Source organism: Triplophysa rosa, linkage group LG5 (assembly GCF_024868665.1).
Source record: "Triplophysa rosa linkage group LG5, Trosa_1v2, whole genome shotgun sequence".
Lineage (NCBI taxonomy): Eukaryota > Metazoa > Chordata > Actinopteri > Cypriniformes > Nemacheilidae > Triplophysa > Triplophysa rosa.
Genome location: NC_079894.1, coordinates 10,871,794 through 10,893,417, shown reverse-complemented (window position 1 = coordinate 10,893,417; position 21,624 = coordinate 10,871,794). Strand labels below are relative to the sequence as shown.

Below are 21,624 nucleotides of genomic sequence, written 5' to 3'. Positions count from 1 at the left end.
GTGTCTGTTGAATTTGAACAAAACCAAACCTCAGGAGTGACATAAAGTCCTCCAACAGCAATGTGAAAGACTGACGGCATGACAAGACGCATGGAAATGAGGTTATCACATAAAAAAAGATTTTGAACTTTTCCTAAATAAAAAAATATTTTCCATGATATTACTGTTGTATTGGTCTGAAAAAATAGAAATAGAAAATAGTTTTCATTTTATGCAAATAGAATAGAATAGAAAATAAAATATTATTAAAATATTGTTAGCAGTTCACAGAATGAAACAAAAATGATCATTTTACCTAAACCCATACCTATAAATAGTAAATTCAGAAAAACTGAAAATAATTGTCTTAATTTTTTCAGCGGCTGTATTGTCACATTTAAGTTTTTTGTGTATTCATATAATAAACTAAATACATAGCTGTACAAAGGACTATAGTGTGAATCAGGGAAATTGGAGATGTGGATTGGGGGCTCTGTAATATACTGTATTTACTTACATATAGAACTATATACATTTGAAATAAAACATTTTGTCAAGCATGCAGTAAGAGAAAATAAATTGAAGATATATTATACAGGGGTTTCACAGTAACTGAAATGGTCTTGGTAGAATAACCCCATCTGCTGGACAAACATCATTCTGACCACCAGAATTCTTCAATATCCAACTGGACCTAGATTACATATCACCTGACAAGCTTTTAGAAATTAGTTGTGGTCAAGGTCACACTCATCTACATCTACCTCTCCATTAGTCAATAGATGTTACATCAGGGTGTCTTTCACAAAAGCATGGCGAGAGTTGAGTTTCATCGGCCTCATATTTTGTCCCATCAGGTGCATGCTTTTCGCTGTCTGTAAAGGGGGTGTTGAGCCCCACCACAGTGCAAAGGGCACTCAAGGGTAAACACAGCGCTTACAGTTATTTACTGCGTAGACTAATTATTTACTGCTGGATGAGTGGTGGGGCTGGTGCTCTGGTCAAAGTCCCGGCTCTGACATCAGCATCTTCTTCTTTTGAACGTCACTATGTTCTGATTAAGTACGTTTGTTTGTAAAGAGTAAGCATTTCGGGAACAGCATGATCTAGGCATATCAATGACTTATTATGACGATATATAGTTAATAAAAATGGGTATAATATCATAAATGAAAATTATGAAATGTCAAATATTTTGGGAACACACAAACTTTCAAAGCAGCATGCCAGTTGAATTTTTAAGCCCTACTCCCCACATAACTTATTACCTACACTCTAAAAAAAAGCCGTAAAAATAGGGCACAATATACTGTATTAATATGAAGGAATTTTCCGTGTTCATTTTTACAGTTGTTTTACCTGTATTTTACATTTTGCACTGCATTCATTTGCATTTTAGCATTAATGGAAATGTCCGTAAAATAAAGGAAAATTTACTGGTAATTTTCTGCCAGTACTTTATCTGTTTTTTTACGGGATTTTTTTTTACAGTGTAGATGACTGCTTAAATATAAGACAAGAAAGACCATTTTAAACCAGAGGTGGGCATATTTTAAATTACCCCTCTAAACTCATCATATCTCCCAACCACATGGAATCAAAAATGACTTTTAAAAGATATTTTAAAAAATATAAAGATAATTTAAAAAGCCTTACATGTATAGCTATTAAAGGGATGGGTGTCTGTCATCATTTACCCTCAAATCTCATCCCCCATTGACTCCCATAGTATTTATTTTCTCTATGGCAGTAAATGGTGGATAAGATATGTTTGGCTACTGACATTCTGACAAATATCTTCCTTTGTGTTCAGCAGAACAAATACGTTTATACAGGTTTGGAACAATCTGAGGGTGAGTAAATGAACGGTCCCTTTAACATCATAATTTGAGACATATTTTATGTGGGTCTGTTGATGCAATGCCACGTGCTATACTGAGCATGGAGACATATAAATCGAAAATGTCAGTGAGTGTGTGTTCACACTGACCAATCAAGTCTACTGAGATGGGGACACTCCTCCTCAGAGCTTGTAAACAAGTTGGGAATGAATGAATCAATAGAGCACCCTACAAATGCACTGATGCATCAAAACAAACACAACTTATTCTATATTTTTGTCTCCGTGATAAGACTTAGTGCTAGTATTAGTTATGAGATACTAAGCAAATGATACGCTGTAGCAATCTATTCTGTCGCTGCTTTGTTTCCTGACTTTCTCTATTTGTTGACACACTGTGTTGAAAACATGTTTGTTCAAATGCAAGTCATACAGATTTATAATACACTCATTTGTCTTTCTATTGAATATGAACTTTAGTCCTAGCAACTAAGCTTTATTCAATCACTAACAGTATCAAGCTTCAAAAGTACAAAAATCACCTATCCCCACATTGGAAAACATGGATTAAGGATATTATGTTTGAAATATGCAAACCACTGATATTCTCTCAGGGAACCTCAGCTAGTGTGCGAAAAGGTTAAGATAAACACATGTTGTATGCGAAAGTTCATTTCTGTTTGAGGAAACAGGCTTAAGTTGTAGAAAATTCAATCGATTCAATCGACGTAAGCACGAAAACACTCTAACATAACACAATATTGGACATATTTTTCTTAACCATCGCCACCCATCTCCATTTTGATCTATCGCGCATAACAGTCCTGCTTTCTAACTCCGGACCGTATACCATGTTTGGGAGATGAAGGGCGGGGGCAATTTTTGCCAAAAAAATATGTTCCAGGGGTCAAAGATCCGTTTGTTTAAAATGTTCGACAAGCGTTAACTTTAGTGCACTTTTTGCAGTCCACCAAACGAACTGCAGCAAGAAGAAAGATGATGCCCAGGTCTGTTTTATCCAGGTGCGCGCTCTTGGCACAGCAGGTGCCTTTGGAATGCGCGCTGTCCAGCAAACACTGCGTCCAGCGCGGGATGTCTTCCGTCACCATCCCGCCACCCGCCTGCATGCTCCGGCCGCTCGAGGCACCTTTTCGATACCTTTTTGGGCCAGGTCCCTCTAATGTGCCGCCTCGTGTCTTAGCGGCAGGGGGGAGACCTATCATAGGTCATATGCACACAGAAATGTTTGGGGTAAATGTTTTTACGCACTTGCGCATTTTAAATGAATGTTTACAGATGGGTTGGTTTACTGTAAGAGCTGCTCATTATTGTTTCAAACTTGATTGTAATAAAAATGCACGCATTTTATTTTAGATTATGGATGACATCAAGAAGGGAATCCAGTACGCCTTTCAGACAAGTAATAACATGACGCTGGCTATGAGTGGCTCTGGTCACACCGCTATGGAGTGCGCATTGTTCAACGTTGTGGAGGCCGGAGAGAATGTGCTCGTTGCCGTCAATGGAATCTGGGGAGAACGAGTGGCAGAAATTGCTGAACGAATGGGTCCGAATGTCTACATTTATAATAAGCCATGGATTTAAGACTTGCCAGTGTACTGTGCTGTAGAAATGTATTCTTATAACTTATTTCTTTAAACAGGTGCAAAGGTTCACACCTTGAGAAAAGCACCTGGAGGACATTTTACAAATGCAGAAATTGATCAGGTGCTTCAATGTGACGTTTATAAGTGACTTAAGGCAAACTTACATTGCAAAAATCAATATGCTCATTGTCAATTATTGCAGTTGGACACAAGTTTGAATTTATGTCTGTCTCTGGAATTTATGTGTGTCTGGAAAAACTCAAAGTTGGTTAAGCACGCAAAGCTATAATTTATTAATTTGTTATTGATTTGTTTGCATTTGGTCATTACATAATTCTCATTTTGGTACTCTGTTAACATAAAGGACTATCCATGTTCAATATTCATTATCTGTCTTTCTACAGGCTTTGGCTAAACATAAGCCAGTTCTCTTCTTCCTCACACATGGAGAGTCTTCATCTGGTCTGGTGCACCCAGTTGACGGTGTCGGAGATTTGTGTCACAAGTAAGAATATTCCACCATTAATTAGTTTTATCTTTGTGTGAGAATACTCAATAAATAATAATTTATATTATGAGCAGACTTGCTTTTAAAGTAGTAAAAAGAAAAGCGGCAATTGTTCTAGTCAGGGTGTGCAGTATGATTGTATATCTGTTGCCTGTGCGTTTTTCTGTATACAGACACAACTGTTTGCTCTTAGTGGATTCAGTGGCATCATTGGGAGCTGCCCCACTTTTAATGGGCCAACAAAGTGAGTGATGTAGATGAAAATACTTGCCAAGCACAAATATTCATGTGGCTTGTTACTGTTCTATACTATATAATAAAGCCTCTTTTTTGTAGATATTGATATCTTGTATACTGGATCCCAAAAAGCCTTGAATGCTCCTCCTGGCACAGCACCTATTTCATTCAGTGAAAGAGCATGGTGAGAATTTGAGCAGGTGTGTTTGTGTACATGATGTTATTTAAATCCACTAACTATATTTTTTCTTTCAAATGCAGTCATAAGATGTTCAACAGGAAAACAAAACCAGTGTCCTACCTGCTGGATATGACCCACTTGTCTAATTACTGGGGTAATGATGGCAAGCCAGACAGAATGTAAGTTTTACAAACAAAATGTTTCTCTCGTGACGCTTTGTGGAATGTTAAGATAAGAATTGTCTAACTAACTAAACCGTGTTTCAGATACCATCACACAGGACCTGTGTCTGGATTCTTTGCCTTGAGGGAAAGTCTGGCCATCCTTGCTGAAATGGTAAAATATCTGATTTAAAGTAAACATTTAGGCCCGGTTTCACAGACAAGGTTTAAGGCTAGTCCCAGACTAAAATGAATGTGTGACCCGTCTTAACTCAATATAACTTGCCCAGAAATATCTTAAAATATATCAATGCCATTATTTTGTCTCAAGATGCACACCAGTAATGTATTCTTATAAGGCGCTTTTATAAAAGCGACATAAATATCTTAATTCAACTAAGGCATAGTCCTGGTTTAAGCTAAACCGTGTCTGTGAAACCGGGCCTTACAGTCTACACTGTAATAATTCACTCCTTGATGTTGGTTAACATTTTATAGTGAAAGTCCAGAACTGCTAAACAGACTTCCACATACTGTTACTAATTTGTAGGTTTTTAACCGAGTAGTTTAGGCTTGTGTGCTCTTTGAACATTTTATTTTCAATGAACTGGTTATGTTATGGAATAGTTATTCAAGCCTAAATGTTTGTTTAAGGGCCTTGAAAACTCATGGAAACATCACAAAGAAGTCGCACAGTATCTTTGGAAGGGTTTAGAAGACCTGGGGTTGAACCTGTTTATCAAAGACAAGGTAAAGTTATTCCTGACTTCATGAGCTTCTTCAGGTTATGATTCTCAAAATTTGGAAAGTGGTTAATACTATTTTTCACAGGATTTAAGATTACCATCCGTTACCACTATTGCGATTCCTGAGGGTTATAACTGGAAGGACATGCTGGCTTACATCATGAAGCATCACCAGATAGAGTTTACAGGAGGTCTAGGGCCCTCGGTTGGCATGGTGAGACACATTTTATATACAGCATTATATTAATTCAACCGTGTGCCTGAATGATCACCCACTGAACTCATTTCTAGGTGATGCGCATCGGTCTCATGGGATACAACTGTAACAAAGCCAATGCTGCAATGGCTCTTGCGGCTCTGGAAGATGCTTTAAGGAACTGTAAAAAGACCAAAGCTTAAAGAGGGACCACCATGAAGTCAATTCTACATGCCTCACCTGGCAACTCCTTTTGTAAAATTTATCAACTATGATTCTGATGTTCTACCACTGACTTAAACGTGATGTGTGTGCGTTTTCCTATGTTAAATATTTTCTCCTATTTCATACTAATATGCAGAGTCATTGGTAGGAGGGTTCTAAAGTGTAAACGCTGTGACTCTGTGGTGCTATCATTGCTCTGTTTGTTTGAGCATTCAACCTAGCCAATGGCATGAGTTTGGGGAGGGATCTGTTTGATTGACCAATGATGAACAAAGTTTGAAAATGGTCAATTTTTGTCAACTCCGTCAGGTGCCACTAGTAGCGTAAAAGTTACACATTTCACAATTAAGATACCATATATGTAAAGGAAGAGCTGTTATATATGATGTTTTCACTTATAGGTTGGTTGGTTTAATGGATTGCAAAATAAATTATGTCAAATTAAAAATTGTACCAAAAATCATGTCTATGTGTCAAAACTACTCAACATAGAACAGACACAAAACATATTCCTTAATGTCCTTTTGTATTTGTCAACAAGTTTCACAAGTACTTGAATGAACATACATTACGGATTAATAAATCACTCATATAAATACAAAGTTTTGGTTAGCAGTTTAATTACTCAGTAAACATCACACCAAGTTTCATCTCTGTTTATTCTGCTTCATGAAAACGAATCTACAAGCTATTATTTGACTAGCTACAAATGCTAAAAAAACATTTTTGATTGGCTTTTTTAGGACTTTGAACAAAACACTAAACTCCAACTACCAAATCAACCACAACATTTCTCAAACTTACTATAGCAAAAAAAGTTTTCATCAACAAATAACCAGTTCTCATCTTTTTTCAACTCAAAGCACTGCCACAGGCATTCTAAAACAAAATAATTTCTAAAACAAAATCAAGCAGACATCTTGGCAGTTTCAGCATTCTCCGCCTACGTGCTTGTTCACTTTAGCTGCAGGGAATATAACATTTAGCTGAACCAGAAAGTACTGCTGGAATTCCTCCACAAACACAAAGGTCATTTTAACTTTGCCCTCTGCATCCACATAAAATAGCAGCAATTGTTCACCTTCGTAGTCCAAGTCAACCAATCTGTATTTTTTGGACAGCATCTTAACAGGAGAACTCACACACCAGAAGGGACGCTGACCCTCATCCAGAACGGTCAGTGTCATCATACAGCAACGCTAGGAGAAGGCGTAGAATATATACATTTACTTTTCTTATCCTCATTTCTCATTTGTCAAACCAAAATACACAATAAACCATCAAAATTACAGCTCATGGGATAAATAAATCGTTGCTGACTGCAAATAGCACATTTTTAAAAGGGCACTAATAACCAATAACGTTGGATTTTTGCTTCGTCTATGTTAGGTGTCAGCCTACGAGCTTCCGCTAAATGAGAAAATGGCATCTAAGTGACATGGGTGCTCTAGTGTATAAACAAGAAGGAATGACGGTACCTCGGCAGCTTCATGCAGTCCCTCTGTTTGCCATGGAAGACTGATCTTCCCCACAGGTATGTGCTCTGACACATCAGTAAAATCAATGGCACTTAACTGCCAAAAATCCCCCATGGGCGTCGCTGGCACCAAACAAGAAACACCAAACATTAAACTCCAAACTCAATGCCATACGATTTTTCAATATCAAAATATAAGCAATTGATAAGAGTACACATTTTGGCATGTAAACATAATCTGAAAATAAATTAATAATAGCCAGTGCACTTTACCTTTGCTCAAGAATAGTGGGGAAAAGTGGCAATGCATGATTCGCTGAACAGGATTGTGGAGTACAATATGCAGAGTGTATCCATGTTGATCGCAGTCTGGGTCAAAAGCACTGTCTTGTGTCAGTATGTAAGGACTATTAATGTAACCAAAGACACGGTATTTGTTAAGGGTTTGTGTGGAATGCAACTTTAGTGCAACAAAATACACAACAGTAATGCCCATGAAGAGCTATGTACCAAAATCGTGAGCCAAGGAGACTTCTTTCAATCAGTTTGTGGAAGTGCAGGGTGACCATGATGAAAGCTATTTTCCAATTGCCCTGCAAACGGCATAAATGAATAAAAAACACAAAATTTGTTCTCAGCCCCACAGAGAAGATGTTATGACTCTAAAAAAGAAAAGGAAGCTGCAAAATAATTGTTGAAGTTGAAATGCAGAGCAAGAAAGATAAGACAGCGTATATTACTTGTATACTAGTCTAACCGCACTAATACCAATATTCAAAATCATTCATTTTATTTGCCAAACAATGAAACTAAAAAGAAAAATTCTTTCAGCTTACCCGCCAGAACCCAACAACGATTCCTTCACCAAACTGCAGCAACTTCACATGTCTATCAGCTCCAAGGAACGACCACTGTGCTGCGTTCAACAGCGTTTCGAGAATCAAAGATCGCCACGTTGGCCTACAAGCAAGAGAAGTCAGTCAGGTGAGCATACGCTTGATGCTTAAGATTTCTCAGCTTACCTGTCTCCTGGAGCCAGCACTGCTGGACGCATTATCCCATGAAGCTGTAGGCTATTGACACGGTTGATGTGCGGCCAGTTCCCATGGTTCCAGCAAACCGTAACCGACGAGTCTTCGAAGAACGTGCTTGTCTGCTCGTAGACACTTTCACGGCCATTTTTTCGTGTTAGTGTAATCTCCCACTGAATGTGTAACCTCCTGTCAGACACCACTTGTTACCTTTCCTAGATATAACCATCATGTTCAATGTTCAAGTAAGTGGGAATGTCTAACCTGAGAACTTGCTCCGTTAGAGCAGGCATCCCTGTGTGCGGGTTCATGTGTCTCAGCTCGCTTTTCCACATATTGTTCTGGTAGCCATTAGTGGCCATTTCCTTGAAGAGCAGTTTCTTCCAGTAGCCCACAGGTTTATCCTGCACACCTGTAGTGCTCACGGCTTCTGACGCCCTACACACTCGGGGCTTCCACCTTCTCTTCTCAATCTCACAAGCGTATAACACATACCACAGAGCACTGGTGATACACAGTGAGGTCACTACAGTGGACAGCTATTTAAATTATCGATATGTGTAAAAAGTTTTCCTAAAAGCAATAAAAATGCATAGGGAAAAATCTTGGCTAAGGCTATAATAAACCATGCATTAAAGGGTTAATTCATGCTTGGGGCTATATTGTTATTATGGCACATACGCACTTGTTGTTAGCCAGATCATGAAACCTTTTGCTGACAAAGCTGATGTTAAAGAGAGAAGAAGCATCCAGAAAGTCAAAAATCTTCAGGAGGACCTCTGCAGGCAATCTAAAGTTGGACAGACAAATAATACCATGTACTGAATTGTGTGTATTTTGTCTATTTCCCTGTTGTCCTCCTTTTTAAGTCTCTAGTTGATATAAAATGTATTAAGCTGCTTCTGCAATGCAACATTGTAAAAAGTGTTATAGAAATACGTTTGAATTGAACACTTACTAAGTAATAATGTTACTGCTGTAGTCTTTCATGACTCATACACATTTAAATATTAAGAATGCAACGCAACACATCTTAAAATATAAAACAACATGCCTGTCCAAGTAATTTCCAAGACTGGGCTGAGACTGTTCAGAGGCATCTTGAGTTTTGCATGGTTCTGGTAGGTGCACCACAGAGGTGTCTGTCCGCCTTTGCCAAACGGGAAATTATCAAAAGAAATTTTACAAATTTCTAATAGTTGTTATTCATTTTGGGTGAATAAACATTACATGGTTAAATAAAAGCAGGGTTTTTAGAATACTTCTACTACCTTCTTGGACTCTCAGACTGCGCCATTTGCCTTACTTTAACCTCAATGTCTTTACGCGAAGTTTGCTCAACTCTTTCGACGCCTTGCTTTAAACTCCGAAAAAACTCACCGAGGCAAGTAGCCATTATGGCTTCGATACGAGCGTTACTCACTTAACTCACTTTTAACTCCGAAAGACCCCCACAGACTGCTCTATGATTTAACAATTGGATGCCGCTAAGTTTATCAACAATATCTTGGTCTGCCTGGTCTAAAATACAATAAAAGTCCAATTATGGATTCGGGAAGAATACGTGCAGTTTTACTCTGAATAGTAAGCAGCATTAGCTCGTTTATATTAGACAATTATGATTGTCTGTTTCGAGATTTTTTTTGTATTTGTTTTTCCAAACCTTCAAGTACTCGCTAATTGTTAGTGCTCTTAACTACACGTCCCATAATGCTTAGTGTCTGATCAGGAAGTAACGTTGGATGCGTACTTTTGTTCAACTGAAATGATATCCTAAATTTACTGTTCACCTGTTAAGCCGATCAAAAAACGAAGTGCAATGTCATGCCCATTCAATCAGTCTGGTAGGCTATTATTATTTACTTATTTTTCGAACGCTTTTCTTCAACATTTATTTTTGTCTGTCGTGTTTGCTTTAAGTATGTCATTACCTTAGAAATGAAACAAACGTTTTAAAGCGACTAGTGACTGCGGCAGCACCAAAGTGGCTGCGAACATATTACATATGTCTTGTTAGTGTAGGCGCATTTAACCCGCCGTTGGTGTGTCCGCAGCGAATCTGAATCCCGCAGTGTTACCGCTGGACTGGCTTCTGGGTACCTGGCAGTCTGACGAGCCAGGTGAAGGCTCTTTCCCGTCCATCTCACCTTTTCGTTACACAGAGACTCTACATTTCTCACATGTGGGACAGCCCATAATTAATTTTATGTAAGTAACAAAAAGTAATACATTTATATTTGATATTGAACAACCGGACAAATCCTTTATTTAAAGTGATTTTGTTATGAAGAATGGTGATCCACCACTTTGGCTTATGCTCACATTAAAAGAATAGTTCACCCAAAAATGGTCCCCATTGACTTGACCATGGTCATTTTTATCCTACTATGGAAAGTCAATGAGGACCATTATTTTGTGTGAACTGGTCCTTTAATTTCACAGCCTGATTCAGACCCACATGCAGAAAATGTATGAATATGATTGTTTTATTTCATTACAGGTTTAACGCGTTCCATGCTGAGAGCAAAAAGCCTCTTCACAGAGAGTGTGGCTTCATTAGGCTTCAGCCAGGCACCAACAAAGTGGCCTTCATCATTGCACAAAACTCAGGTATCTGATAAACACTTTTCTAATAGGTTAAAGAAATATACATTTTAACCAGCCGTTTACCCCTCCAGGTCTTGTGGAGATTGAGGAGGGGGAACTCACTGGACAGCAGCTGACTCTGCACAGTACTGCCTTGGCTAGGACATCTTTTGCCAAAGAGCCTTATGTTCAACAGGTCTCAAAAAACACCTAACTTACACCTCAATTCAAATTTACGTCGCGTTAAACATTAAATGCTAATATAGCCCTTTTCATACAGAAAAAGTGGCTTGAATTCCATTTTAACTGTTGAACAAGGCTGTAAAGTAACATTTCACTAATAATTTATACTTTTAATCAGATCTCCAGACACATCCAGCTGAAGCCCGATGGAAGGCTGGAACAGACCATCTCCATGGCACTGGAAGGACAACCTCTGACACAGCATTTGCACATCACCTACCGCAGGACTGATTGACCAACTGAAGTTTTGTTAAAGATATGTTCCTTAAAGCAATCGCATTATGTAAATCTCATATGATACACATTATTTTTGGTTGATAAATATATAAACTTGCAGGTGAAGGTGATGCTATAGTAACATGTGACTAGTAATATTTTCTGATTGAGTTTATAAAGGGGTTTCTTTTCTATATAATATAGATCAAACTGATTATAACTCATGTACATGATGATTGACAGGGAATACAGGTAATGTGTTAATAGAAAATAAATAGCACTGACAAATATCAAGTGCGTTTTCTTTTTTTCTGCTAGAGTGATTTACATTTGCTCTATATGAATATGGTTAAAATCTTTATTTTGAGAAGTACAGAGTGGGTGACACCTCTGTTATACACACCACACAGACGGTATAATACCTAAAAGTGCAAAGTGACACTCCAAACAATTTTTGTAAAAATAAAAAAATCTGACACTTGCTTATCAAACAGAGTCAAACATTAAAACGTTTCACTTGTTGACAAAGTCATTCGGTATAAAACATCATTCAGTAGAACACATCCAATGCATAATCAGCACAAAAAGCTCCATTACCTCCAGACCTTATTTTTGGGTCTTTTTAAACTGAGGAGGACATTGTTATCCACCCCACACAGTATGTCAGGTCATTGTATGTGTTTCAGTCAAGGCGTAGTCTCTTCTTAAAGGATAAAGGTAAAAATAGATTAAGGTGCAATTAAACCTGTGTATGACTTTTGCAATGGGACTGTTTGCTCCTCAGGACTCCACAAAGATCTCAACATATCATTCAAATAGTTCTGGGAAGGAGGAATTCTGCTTTCAGTCATGAGGATGATTTCATGCACAAAGCTACTTCGTCAGGTAGATGTACATGGTCTTTAAGAATTGCCTCCATGTCAAAACAGCTGCCAATAACCAATGAGTGCGAGCACTGGAGTCCATGTTCACCACACATTTTGAAATGTCACCCTGGAATGAGAGGTAGAAAGAAAAACCTTTAACTTGATATGCTAAACCGTCTTGCCAGACCGTCTTAAATCTCTTAATGTAAAAAAATTGTAACAATAAATAATTTCCCAATTTGGCCTCTAGAGGTCAGGATCACTCTTGGTTCATGAAGAAGACTCTACAGAGAATGGTAACTCACCCATCCTCCTCTCTTTTTGAGCCATGGAACCAGACTCCTTCGCACAAATTCTCCCAGACTGTCCACTATGGTGTGCACCATGACAGGATGGCCCTGCCGCACACAGTCCACTGCTAGTCCAGCAGCTACAGCGTAGATGGCCACCACTTTGCCCCATGTGATCCCTTAAAGTAAAAGCAATTATGGGAGCAAATCCGAAGTTTCAAAGCTATTCATATTAAGCAAACCAAATTCTTATGTTTTTATAATAACTATAGAAGAATTTAAGGGTTAAAAACGCATTTGTGAAAACAGTCAACTTAAAATGAATTCTGTGTTGCAACCAAAATCAATACATCAACCTATTAAATCTGATCATAACATACTATTTAATAAAAAAAAGTAAAACTATTCAAAATAATTCAAACCTATTAAAAGCCTATTCTCTGGCCTAAAATATTTATATAAATTTATGATTTATATTGTCTAAACATTATTTTGAAATTGAATTAGCTTGTTTTGCTTGAAATGTGTGGTAAAACTATTAAAAGTTCTTAAATGAAGGATGATTGCAATGATAACCTTCAGTTACTGTACAGTATACACTTCTGAAAACAGAAGGCCTTTCACTATGAAAAACGTTCAGAGAATAAATTACGTAAAAAATTAAGAGAATAAAAAGAGCATGCATCTTCCAATCCATCTGAGAATTTAGGCGAGTTTCCTTAAAATCTTAATATCCTAATAAGAAAAGCAGCTCTTCTGTGGAAATGATGTAATGGTAGGGCTGCACAGTTAATCGTATTTTAATCGTGATAACGATGTATGCTTCCCACAGTTAATTGAGCATCAACGTTGTGATATTAATGTTTTAAAAGAAAGCACAAAACTCCCGATAAGTTCAGAAAATCATCACAAAGCTTGTATCTTTTAAACTGCCACTTTACAAAGTAAAGTATAGGCTATAAAGTATAGGCCTAATAAACATGCTGCAGTGAAATTAAAAACAAAAGTTCTGAACTTATAAAACAATCGAGTTTATTAATCGTGATAAAAAAATTTGAGCAAAATAATCACGATTATCATTTTACCCACGATCGTGCAGCCCTATGTAATGGGAAGGGTAACGCCACCAAATCTCATCTAAATCATGTCAATCTTCAACAATAATAAGCCAAGCAACAGAGACTATACAAACAGTTTACATTCCCTTATCTTCAATAGGTCATTTAAGGTAATTCTTCAAAAGTCTATCCCAGTCTGCTTAGTTCAGACTATGGAAAGGTTCATCAGGCTGTGGAATGATGTTGCCATGGTTATGGGCTCCATTACAACCACCATGTACATCAAGAGCTGAAGACCAAGATAAAATGTGACCAAATATGTACAAAGTGGAGAATGTGGGTATGTCCTTTTTGGGATATTTATCCCATTTTCCGTAGGAAAAGATCACTGTAAATAACTTTTGTCACTAGCCCATGACAGAAGCTGACCATCAGAGTTGCTGTTCAACTCAATAAAATACGTATAGATGAACATCACAAACTCTTCCATTAAAGCTTATTATTAACTCCATGCCAGCTATTTTAATTGTGCTCAGACTACCCGCTTCATCATTACATAAAAAATCCCAGAGTCTCAACATTCATTCCTTTTATAGTAGTTAGGATGCCCTGCAGTTTTTTTGGCCATGATGTGCTGCAGCTTTTTCTCCCAAAACATCCTTAATCAGGGTAAGGAATTAGCTTTTGTAATGATCATACACCCCATAACCTGTTATACAAAGTTTTGATAAATGAGGGCACAGTCTCATACCCTCACCTGTTCCACATTTGTCCAGCTGACTTACCCATGGATATGATCTCTGTTGCCACGGAGAGAAACGCGTCTGACACCACAGCCTCCACCGCCACACTGATGTTCAGCTGTTTAGCAATATAACGGTATACATACGGCCGCATGCACTCCAGCTCATCACCTGTATAACATAAAACAAATCCATAAAGGTGCTGAAATAAACGCCACACGATGAAACTAACGAAACCAAAGAAAAAAAAACACCTAAAAAGAAACATTATACCCAAACAACTGACTGAGAATAAAGTGGGTTGTATTAAAGATACCAAATCACACTCACACCTGGATCTTACCCAATTTAAGAAGAACCATAGATACATCTACAAGAGCTCCATGTGGTTCGGGAAGATCGGGCTCAACTTTTGACAAGCTGAGTCCTTCTTTTATTATTCTTGAGTGCATGAAGTCTCTACAAAGCTCCTTTGACTGCAGGACGAGCTCTCTTTCCGAGGCAGTGCGCTCAAAGACGTCCATCATCTCCGCCGCGGCGAACATCGAACGCCGAAACATGTTCACATCCCGCATGGTCGACACGATCAAACACAACACAACCGCAACTTCACTTTAAGTCAAGCAGGCCACATTGACACTCCATATTATCTACTACCAATACCAAGCGCGTTTTGTTCGGCCATTGTTCAGATTGCTCGGAATTATTGCGTTTACATTACACAGGTTTATTCGGAGGTAAAGAGCCAATCAGGGAAACCATCGCCAGTTGATCATCCCACAACGTCTCCCGCGAACCAATCGATTCACACTGATCGATCTTCAGGATCCGAACTTCCGCTGTTCGTTTTAAGTCACAATGCAATGCCATCTTCTACGTTCATTTTTTTAGTCCGTTTTCAAGAAAGTGGACCGTGGAAATGGACTGTCATTGCGTCGCTCTGTTCGCTCGTTTTGGCACTGTTCACATGGACTCTTGGAAGTGATTTTTTCTCTACCTGGAAAGCTTAGGGAACCACTCCCAGCGAGCGCGTCTTTAGTCCAAATATAAACATTGCCTGGGGCATTTTTTACTGGCTGAGCTGATAATGATTTGTTGTATTTAGTCAATGAGAGTATTTAATTAAAAAATGAATGAAAGCAAAACTATAAATCATGTTATTTTTTATCATATAGTCAAGGATGTTGTAGCGCATCTTCTTTCAAAAACACACAATAAGAGAGATTTTTGAAAGGTGTGCCACATGCAGCCTCTTTACAGCCATACGAATTATTTTCATATAATACTTCTTAAAAGGATCGATGGTGAGATTCATTAATGCCTTGCTCTAATGGTTTACTAGTTATTAGCTGTCTATGTTTAGCGAGGTAATCCTCTCTCTCAGTAGAAACCAACACGACAGTTTAAGGCCAGCATTTGGCTCGCACCTTATATCACACTGAATCTGGGACATTGCATTCATTCATATATCATGTATCTGTCTACCCGTAAATTTCTGAACGGAAATGATTTTTCATTTGAATTTAATTTTTCACCTGGTACTTTAATATTAATTAAAATAAAACGTGTGCTGAAAATGTTAGTTTTTCATATGCATATCAAATAAATATTTATCAGTAACATTTCAGTTTGAACTTTTAAGTGCACACCTTTATTTTATTTTTTTGAACCAATATTTCTATTTGCATGTTTTACATGTGCAGTTTTGGGCTCTCTGAGACGAGGTTTTATCCAAACAGAACACGAGGGTAAACGTGAACATTTTAGCGTTACTAAAATGTATACATTACCTAAACTGCAAAAGACCAATACCTAGTGGAACTACAACTTCCACAGTTCCCCATTGCTTGACTCACAAGCTGCGCATGCGCGATTGCACCTATTATTTTCTTCTCCCGCAAGCAAGAAATGAAGAGCCGCCTGAACGTGTGTTGATCAATCTAAAATATTTACACGGGGAAACAGATTTGCTCATACACCGGTGGTTTTATACATGGAGGCACACGACACCTAGCTAGCATTCTCGCCAGGCTGCGGGGTCCGCCATCGGGGGATAGGAGGCCGAGAAAACGGCAGACTAGCAGGACATGCAAAAGTGCTTTTGTATGTAAAAGCTAGCTGGCTTAGCAGGGCATTGGAGGAGCAAAACGTTCAAGAGTTTTCCAGGACCCCACCATTTGCAGAAAGGGTTACATCTGCTCTCAACCACACCGAGCAGCTGTCAGGATGGCGCACCTCCGCGACATGCAGAATCAGGTAAATCCGCAACCCAGCCGAGTTTATTCATTCTGGATCTATGAGTATTCATTTCATTATTATTAAAAGGACACTACTGTTTAGTGTCCGCCTTTATGTGTTGTAAACGATCATCACAAAGCCAGGCACCTTGGTTGTCTATTTATTTTAATGTAAATCCAAGATTTCTTTATCTTGCAACTTCCTTTCTAACTGTATTTCATGTCACGTCTGTTGTTTTATTTTACGTTGTATACAAGTTCAAATTTCATCCTATCGTACACATACTGTATAAGGGCTTCCCGCTGAATTTGGTTTTTAGTCTGTGGATTCACAGTAAATTGATGTTAATAGCTACACTTTATTAGTATGTCTTGTGCATTATAACTGTACTGTCTTTCACTCCATCAGAATTCACGCCTGGACCCAGAGGAGTATTTCACAAAGCAGGAACGCATTGGGAAGGGTTCTTTTGGTGAGGTCTACAAGGGCATCAACAATCGCACCAAAGAGGTGGTCGCCATCAAGATCATTGACCTGGAGGAGGCAGAAGATGAGATCGAAGACATTCAGCAAGAAATCACAGTTCTCAGCCAGTGTGACAGTCCATATGTCACCAAGTATTATGGCTCATTTCTAAAGGTGAACTCATGTGTTGTGTGTACAGACATGGTATACTAATAGTCACACCAATGCAGCATTTCCACACTGTATTTGTTTAAAAAAGTGCAAATTTGTGCAAACCGAAACTTATTTTTTCTTACTAGCTTATGGGTTATAGACATGACATAATTCTGGAAACTTGTCTTTTCTACATTTTCTAGTCTAATTCTTTATATAATTGAATTAACTATTATGGATTCTGCTTTTATGACCGCATACTGATATAGACACTAAATCTATAATGCTTTCTTTCACTCAGAAATAAACAGGTACACACACTCAAGTACAAGATATTATAAAGTTTTTAACAAGAAATATGACTAAATGCAAAATGTCATGTGGTGCTTAGAAATAGTGTGAATGTTATTTTTGTCATTGCCTGTAGGGAACTAAGCTTTTTTTGTCTTTTTATAGGGAACTAAACTGTGGATTATCATGGAGTATTTAGGAGGCGGCTCTGCTTTAGATTTAGTGAGTAAAACAAAAATGGCTATTTATTTGTGGGAATCATTTCATAGGTATTTATAGTGAACGATTACATTCTTCTTTCACACTTTTCAGCTGAAACCAGGGCCCCTCGAGGAGACGTACATTGCCACTATACTGAGAGAGATTCTAAAGGGACTGGAATACTTACATTCAGAGAGGAAGATTCACCGCGATATCAAAGGTGTGATAACATACACGCCTGCCCACTCAGCTTGGAAAGCGTTCACGTTTAATCATACGAGCACTGCGATCATGAGTCATGCTTGTGTCTTTCGGTAGCTGCCAACGTGCTGCTGTCCGAGCAGGGGGATGTGAAGCTGGCAGATTTCGGCGTGGCAGGGCAGCTCACAGACACCCAGATCAAGAGAAACACGTTTGTGGGAACTCCATTCTGGATGGCTCCCGAGGTCATCAAACAGTCTGCCTATGACTTTAAGGTGTGGGAATTCTGCCGAAATAAAGGAATGGATTTGCCTTAAAATGCAAGGGAACGATCTGGTCATTTAGGAGATCTATGCACTGTCAGAATATTAATGGGCAAATGTGCCCGCAGAGCTGTGAAAACACACGTTCAGCACTCTGGCAGGAAGGCTGGGGTGGTAAAATGGAGCTCTTAGCTTTTAAAGTGATGCACTGCTTAGAAAATGCTTAGATATTTACTGGAAAGCAGGACAAAATACTGATATGAAAATATAAAATCTTTTGTTTGCATTTTTGCTGCAGGCGGACATTTGGTCCTTGGGAATTACAGCAATCGAACTGGCAAAAGGGGAGCCCCCGAACTCTGACCTGCACCCGATGCGAGTGTTGTTTCTTATACCCAAGAATCCTCCCCCCACACTGGAGGGCTCCTATAGCAAACCCTTCAAAGAGTTTGTCGAGGCCTGCCTCAATAAAGACCCTCGCTTTGTGAGTAGAATCTTTTATTTTTTCTTCAAAAGTGTATTGATGATTACTTCTGCACAAATACATTAAGACGTCTTTTGTCAGGTACTGTAAGTAAAAGCATTGATCATATTGACCGTGACCTCACTCTTGTGGTTACGTGCAGCGGCCCACCGCCAAGGAGTTACTGAAGCATAAATTCATCACGCGCTACACCAAGAAGACTTCCTATCTGACAGAGCTTATTGACCGATACCGCCGTTGGAAATCTGAAGGCCATGGTGACGAGTCCAGCTCGGATGATTCTGACATGTATGTCATCCATCCATCATCATGTACATATAATCAATAACTCTTGGACTCTAACTGCCATCATGATATATTATTCATTTATTTTGAGCACTGGGCTTTTAATTGACTGACTGGTGAATTAATACTGGTGATTTATAGCTTCAGAATACAGCATGTTTCTCCCATTTAACCCAATAGGGATGGCGATAGTGATGACAGAGACCAGTGTCCTGTGTGGACGTTCCCTACAGTCCGGCCCAGCTCCATGAATAAGCTCCAGAAGGGTTACACAAACACCGAGGTCAGGGACTAAAGGAATGGTCCTTATAGACGGTTTCAGTCGTAACAACATGCAAACGTTATGTGGCCCAAACCTAACTTCCGGTAGACCTCAGCAAAGAATCAATAACTGTTGAGTGGTTTTAATTTCACTTAATACAATGAATATCCAATAAAATGTTCATATTAATTCATATAAATAAAAAATAATAAATTGTTATATTACTAGCCACTAGCCAGACGATAACCAAACACAGACTAGAAGTTAACAGGTAACTGCTTTTTATTTCTACTTGCTGTAATGTTCTAGCAGACCTATTAGTATAAGCATTTAGCGTGAAAAACAAGATGAGTGTGAGTAAATAATGACAGAATTTGTATGTTTGCTTAATTCCTTTTCATCAAAATTCACTTTTGGGTTATAAAATGTTGTAGGTTTGTTTTGTTTCTTGTCGTTTTGGAGAACTTTTAGGTGTCATTTTGTGTTGTCATTTGTGTTGCAGGCAGCTGAGACTGTACAGAGGCAGCCGAAGTCACAATGTCTGTCAGCGCTGGTCTCTCCCATCTTCAGAGAGGTAACGGCCAATCCCTGGCTACGTTCAAACAGCAACTGTATTTGAGTCCTTAATACGATTGGGTTCACACACGCAGTTTGGTTATTTACAGGAGTGACAACTGCATTTCAAAACCAAACTCACCCGTAAGTTTTCAGGATTCTTGTGTCAATGACGTATAAGGATTTTCGACATGCTAATTTAAAAATACAAATAAATTATATCTATTGCAGTTATTGAAACATTAAGAATGTGGTGTACACATAAATGCTGATTAAAATGAAGTGACTTTAATCGAAATATTTGATTTTCACCTTAAAAAATGTCATGTGGTGTGACCGTGATTTTTCTTAATATTAATTCATTTCCTTGACATGCTTTTTCCTTGACAACATTTTTTCACAAATCTTTAGTATTTAAAGTGTTTAGAAACAAAGTATTTGCATTTCTTTGAGTTTTGGTAAGTAATCTCATATCTTTGTTCTATAATTTTGTCTTCTTAAATGAACAAAATTAAACTTATTTTTACTGAAAATCCCACACAACTGATATAAATGTTTTAAAAATACCATTCACTTAAGCATAATGTCTCAGAGATTCATATTTCAGCCACAAAATTAGATACATTTTATTTTTATTAATTTATTACTATTATTGATATTAATTTATTGATCATTTCCCCATGAACATCCTGCAAGCTGTTAGTACATTTGGGACAAAATCATAGCAAAAATAATATTTTATGTTGACAAAGCAGGCTTTATCTTTGATATTTATATTTGTCACTATCATTAGAGGAATCACATGCAGATAGAGTATGAGGTTCGGTTGCTTGTTCATACAGACAGTATTACAGCTTCGACTGTAAGTCACTGTGTGAAAAGAACATTTCCAGACTTAATTGCGGTTGTCAATCCTGAAAACTGACAGTGTGAACGTAACTCTCACCTTAAATGTGTATTCGAACACATGGGCCGACGTTGTCAAAGTAACACAGGAGTCCTGTTGTCAGCTTTATGAGTCTAATCATGTCTGGAGCAGATAAGTCAGCAGTAAAGAGTAATGAACTGGAATAAGCTCTGTATGTTATGGAGTTAAGTGCAGAACAGTGTCTGTTCTGTCTTAAGTTGAAGGAGAAGAGGAGGGCTTGTGGAGGTGGAATGGGTGCCATAGAGGAGCTGGAGAATGCTTTTAACCTGGCAGAGGAGTCGTGCCCTGGTATCTCTGACCTTCTGGTCACACACATGATGGAGAGAGTGTGCAGGTGAGCAGACGTTTATGAAGTACTGTGAAGATACCAGATGGTAAACGGTGGCACTAAATGATAACCATATTATATTCCAAACCAGTAGTACCATAGTACTTTTTGTATTAGTGTGGCTCATGATTGTAATAAACATGAACTAAACAGTTTGTATGAAAACGAATAGTACAATTTTGTAATACGCTTGACAACAGTGAGTCTTTTCTTGTGTCAGGTTTGCTCTAAATGGCAACACCACAACATCGTCACGGTGAAACCTCGCCCCCTCCCCCTTACCCTAAACCACCGGAGCCCCATCAGGACCACAACACAAATGCCCTCCCCACAACCTCTCTTAAACGCCCCCTCCAGAGATCTTTTAATTAGTTATGATTAAATATTTTTACAATTTTCTTTATAGAATGGAAAGTATTTAAGAGAAAAGCCATGTCATTGAGCGAACTGTGTTTACCTGTTAGATCAAAAATCCTATTATAAAGTGTTTATGGAAACATTGTGTTGTGTGGTTTACTGGTGTGCATGTTTACATTTCTTTAGATTAGTTTATGAATATTCATTTTCCATAAGATAAACGTCTTTGAATATGTTGTCCACAAGTGATCAGGGACGTAGGCAAATGTGAAAATCTGTTGTTCTTTATAACAAAATCGTGCACAGTCATCGCTAACCTGTACTGCAAGATGTACTACTCTAAAAAAAGTATAGTCGATATACAATGCTGTCATCATCTAAACACTTTTTTCTGTAGACCTGTATGACTTTCTTCTGCAAATG

The 21,624-nt window shown here is 38.2% G+C and overlaps 5 protein-coding genes across 5 annotated transcripts; 3 read left to right on the top strand and 2 right to left on the bottom strand.

Annotated features, from left to right (window-relative positions):
- Positions 1-2,815: 2,815 nt before the first annotated feature.
- agxtb (alanine--glyoxylate and serine--pyruvate aminotransferase b) lies at positions 2,816-5,954 on the top strand. The gene is made up of 11 exons (XM_057334718.1): positions 2,816-3,070; positions 3,194-3,386; positions 3,483-3,547; positions 3,831-3,931; positions 4,108-4,178; positions 4,271-4,355; positions 4,433-4,531; positions 4,619-4,688; positions 5,168-5,263; positions 5,345-5,473; positions 5,551-5,954. Exons 1-11 carry the CDS (start codon positions 2,816-2,818, stop codon positions 5,656-5,658), a joined length of 1,272 nt encoding a protein of 423 aa, XP_057190701.1. The 3' UTR covers positions 5,659-5,954.
- A 301-nt stretch (positions 5,955-6,255) lies between these two features.
- On the bottom strand, positions 6,256-9,590 carry zgc:161973 (uncharacterized protein LOC556635 homolog). Its single transcript, XM_057334565.1, has 10 exons — positions 9,460-9,590; positions 9,243-9,338; positions 8,874-8,978; positions 8,453-8,692; positions 8,180-8,377; positions 7,994-8,117; positions 7,668-7,750; positions 7,431-7,564; positions 7,159-7,280; positions 6,256-6,879 (listed from the first exon to the last, which is right to left on the bottom strand). Exons 1-10 carry the CDS (start codon positions 9,582-9,584, stop codon positions 6,610-6,612), a joined length of 1,497 nt encoding a protein of 498 aa, XP_057190548.1. The 5' UTR covers positions 9,585-9,590; the 3' UTR covers positions 6,256-6,609.
- Positions 9,591-9,915: 325 nt separating this feature from the next.
- On the top strand, positions 9,916-11,510 carry thap4 (THAP domain containing 4). Its single transcript, XM_057334144.1, has 5 exons — positions 9,916-10,032; positions 10,243-10,396; positions 10,689-10,798; positions 10,867-10,970; positions 11,136-11,510. The coding sequence occupies exons 1-5, from the start codon at positions 10,008-10,010 to the stop codon at positions 11,250-11,252; spliced, it is 510 nt and encodes a 169-aa protein (XP_057190127.1). The 5' UTR covers positions 9,916-10,007; the 3' UTR covers positions 11,253-11,510.
- A 75-nt stretch (positions 11,511-11,585) lies between these two features.
- bokb (BCL2 family apoptosis regulator BOK b) lies at positions 11,586-15,250 on the bottom strand. The gene is made up of 4 exons (XM_057334143.1): positions 14,534-15,250; positions 14,233-14,361; positions 12,405-12,568; positions 11,586-12,226 (listed from the first exon to the last, which is right to left on the bottom strand). Exons 1-4 carry the CDS (start codon positions 14,763-14,765, stop codon positions 12,107-12,109), a joined length of 645 nt encoding a protein of 214 aa, XP_057190126.1. The 5' UTR covers positions 14,766-15,250; the 3' UTR covers positions 11,586-12,106.
- An 807-nt stretch (positions 15,251-16,057) lies between these two features.
- On the top strand, positions 16,058-21,344 carry stk25b (serine/threonine kinase 25b). Its single transcript, XM_057334007.1, has 11 exons — positions 16,058-16,446; positions 16,837-17,067; positions 17,503-17,559; positions 17,650-17,758; positions 17,857-18,014; positions 18,301-18,486; positions 18,629-18,774; positions 18,952-19,054; positions 19,536-19,607; positions 20,714-20,850; positions 21,065-21,344. Exons 1-11 carry the CDS (start codon positions 16,417-16,419, stop codon positions 21,102-21,104), a joined length of 1,269 nt encoding a protein of 422 aa, XP_057189990.1. The 5' UTR covers positions 16,058-16,416; the 3' UTR covers positions 21,105-21,344.
- The last annotated feature ends 280 nt before the right edge of the window (positions 21,345-21,624 follow it).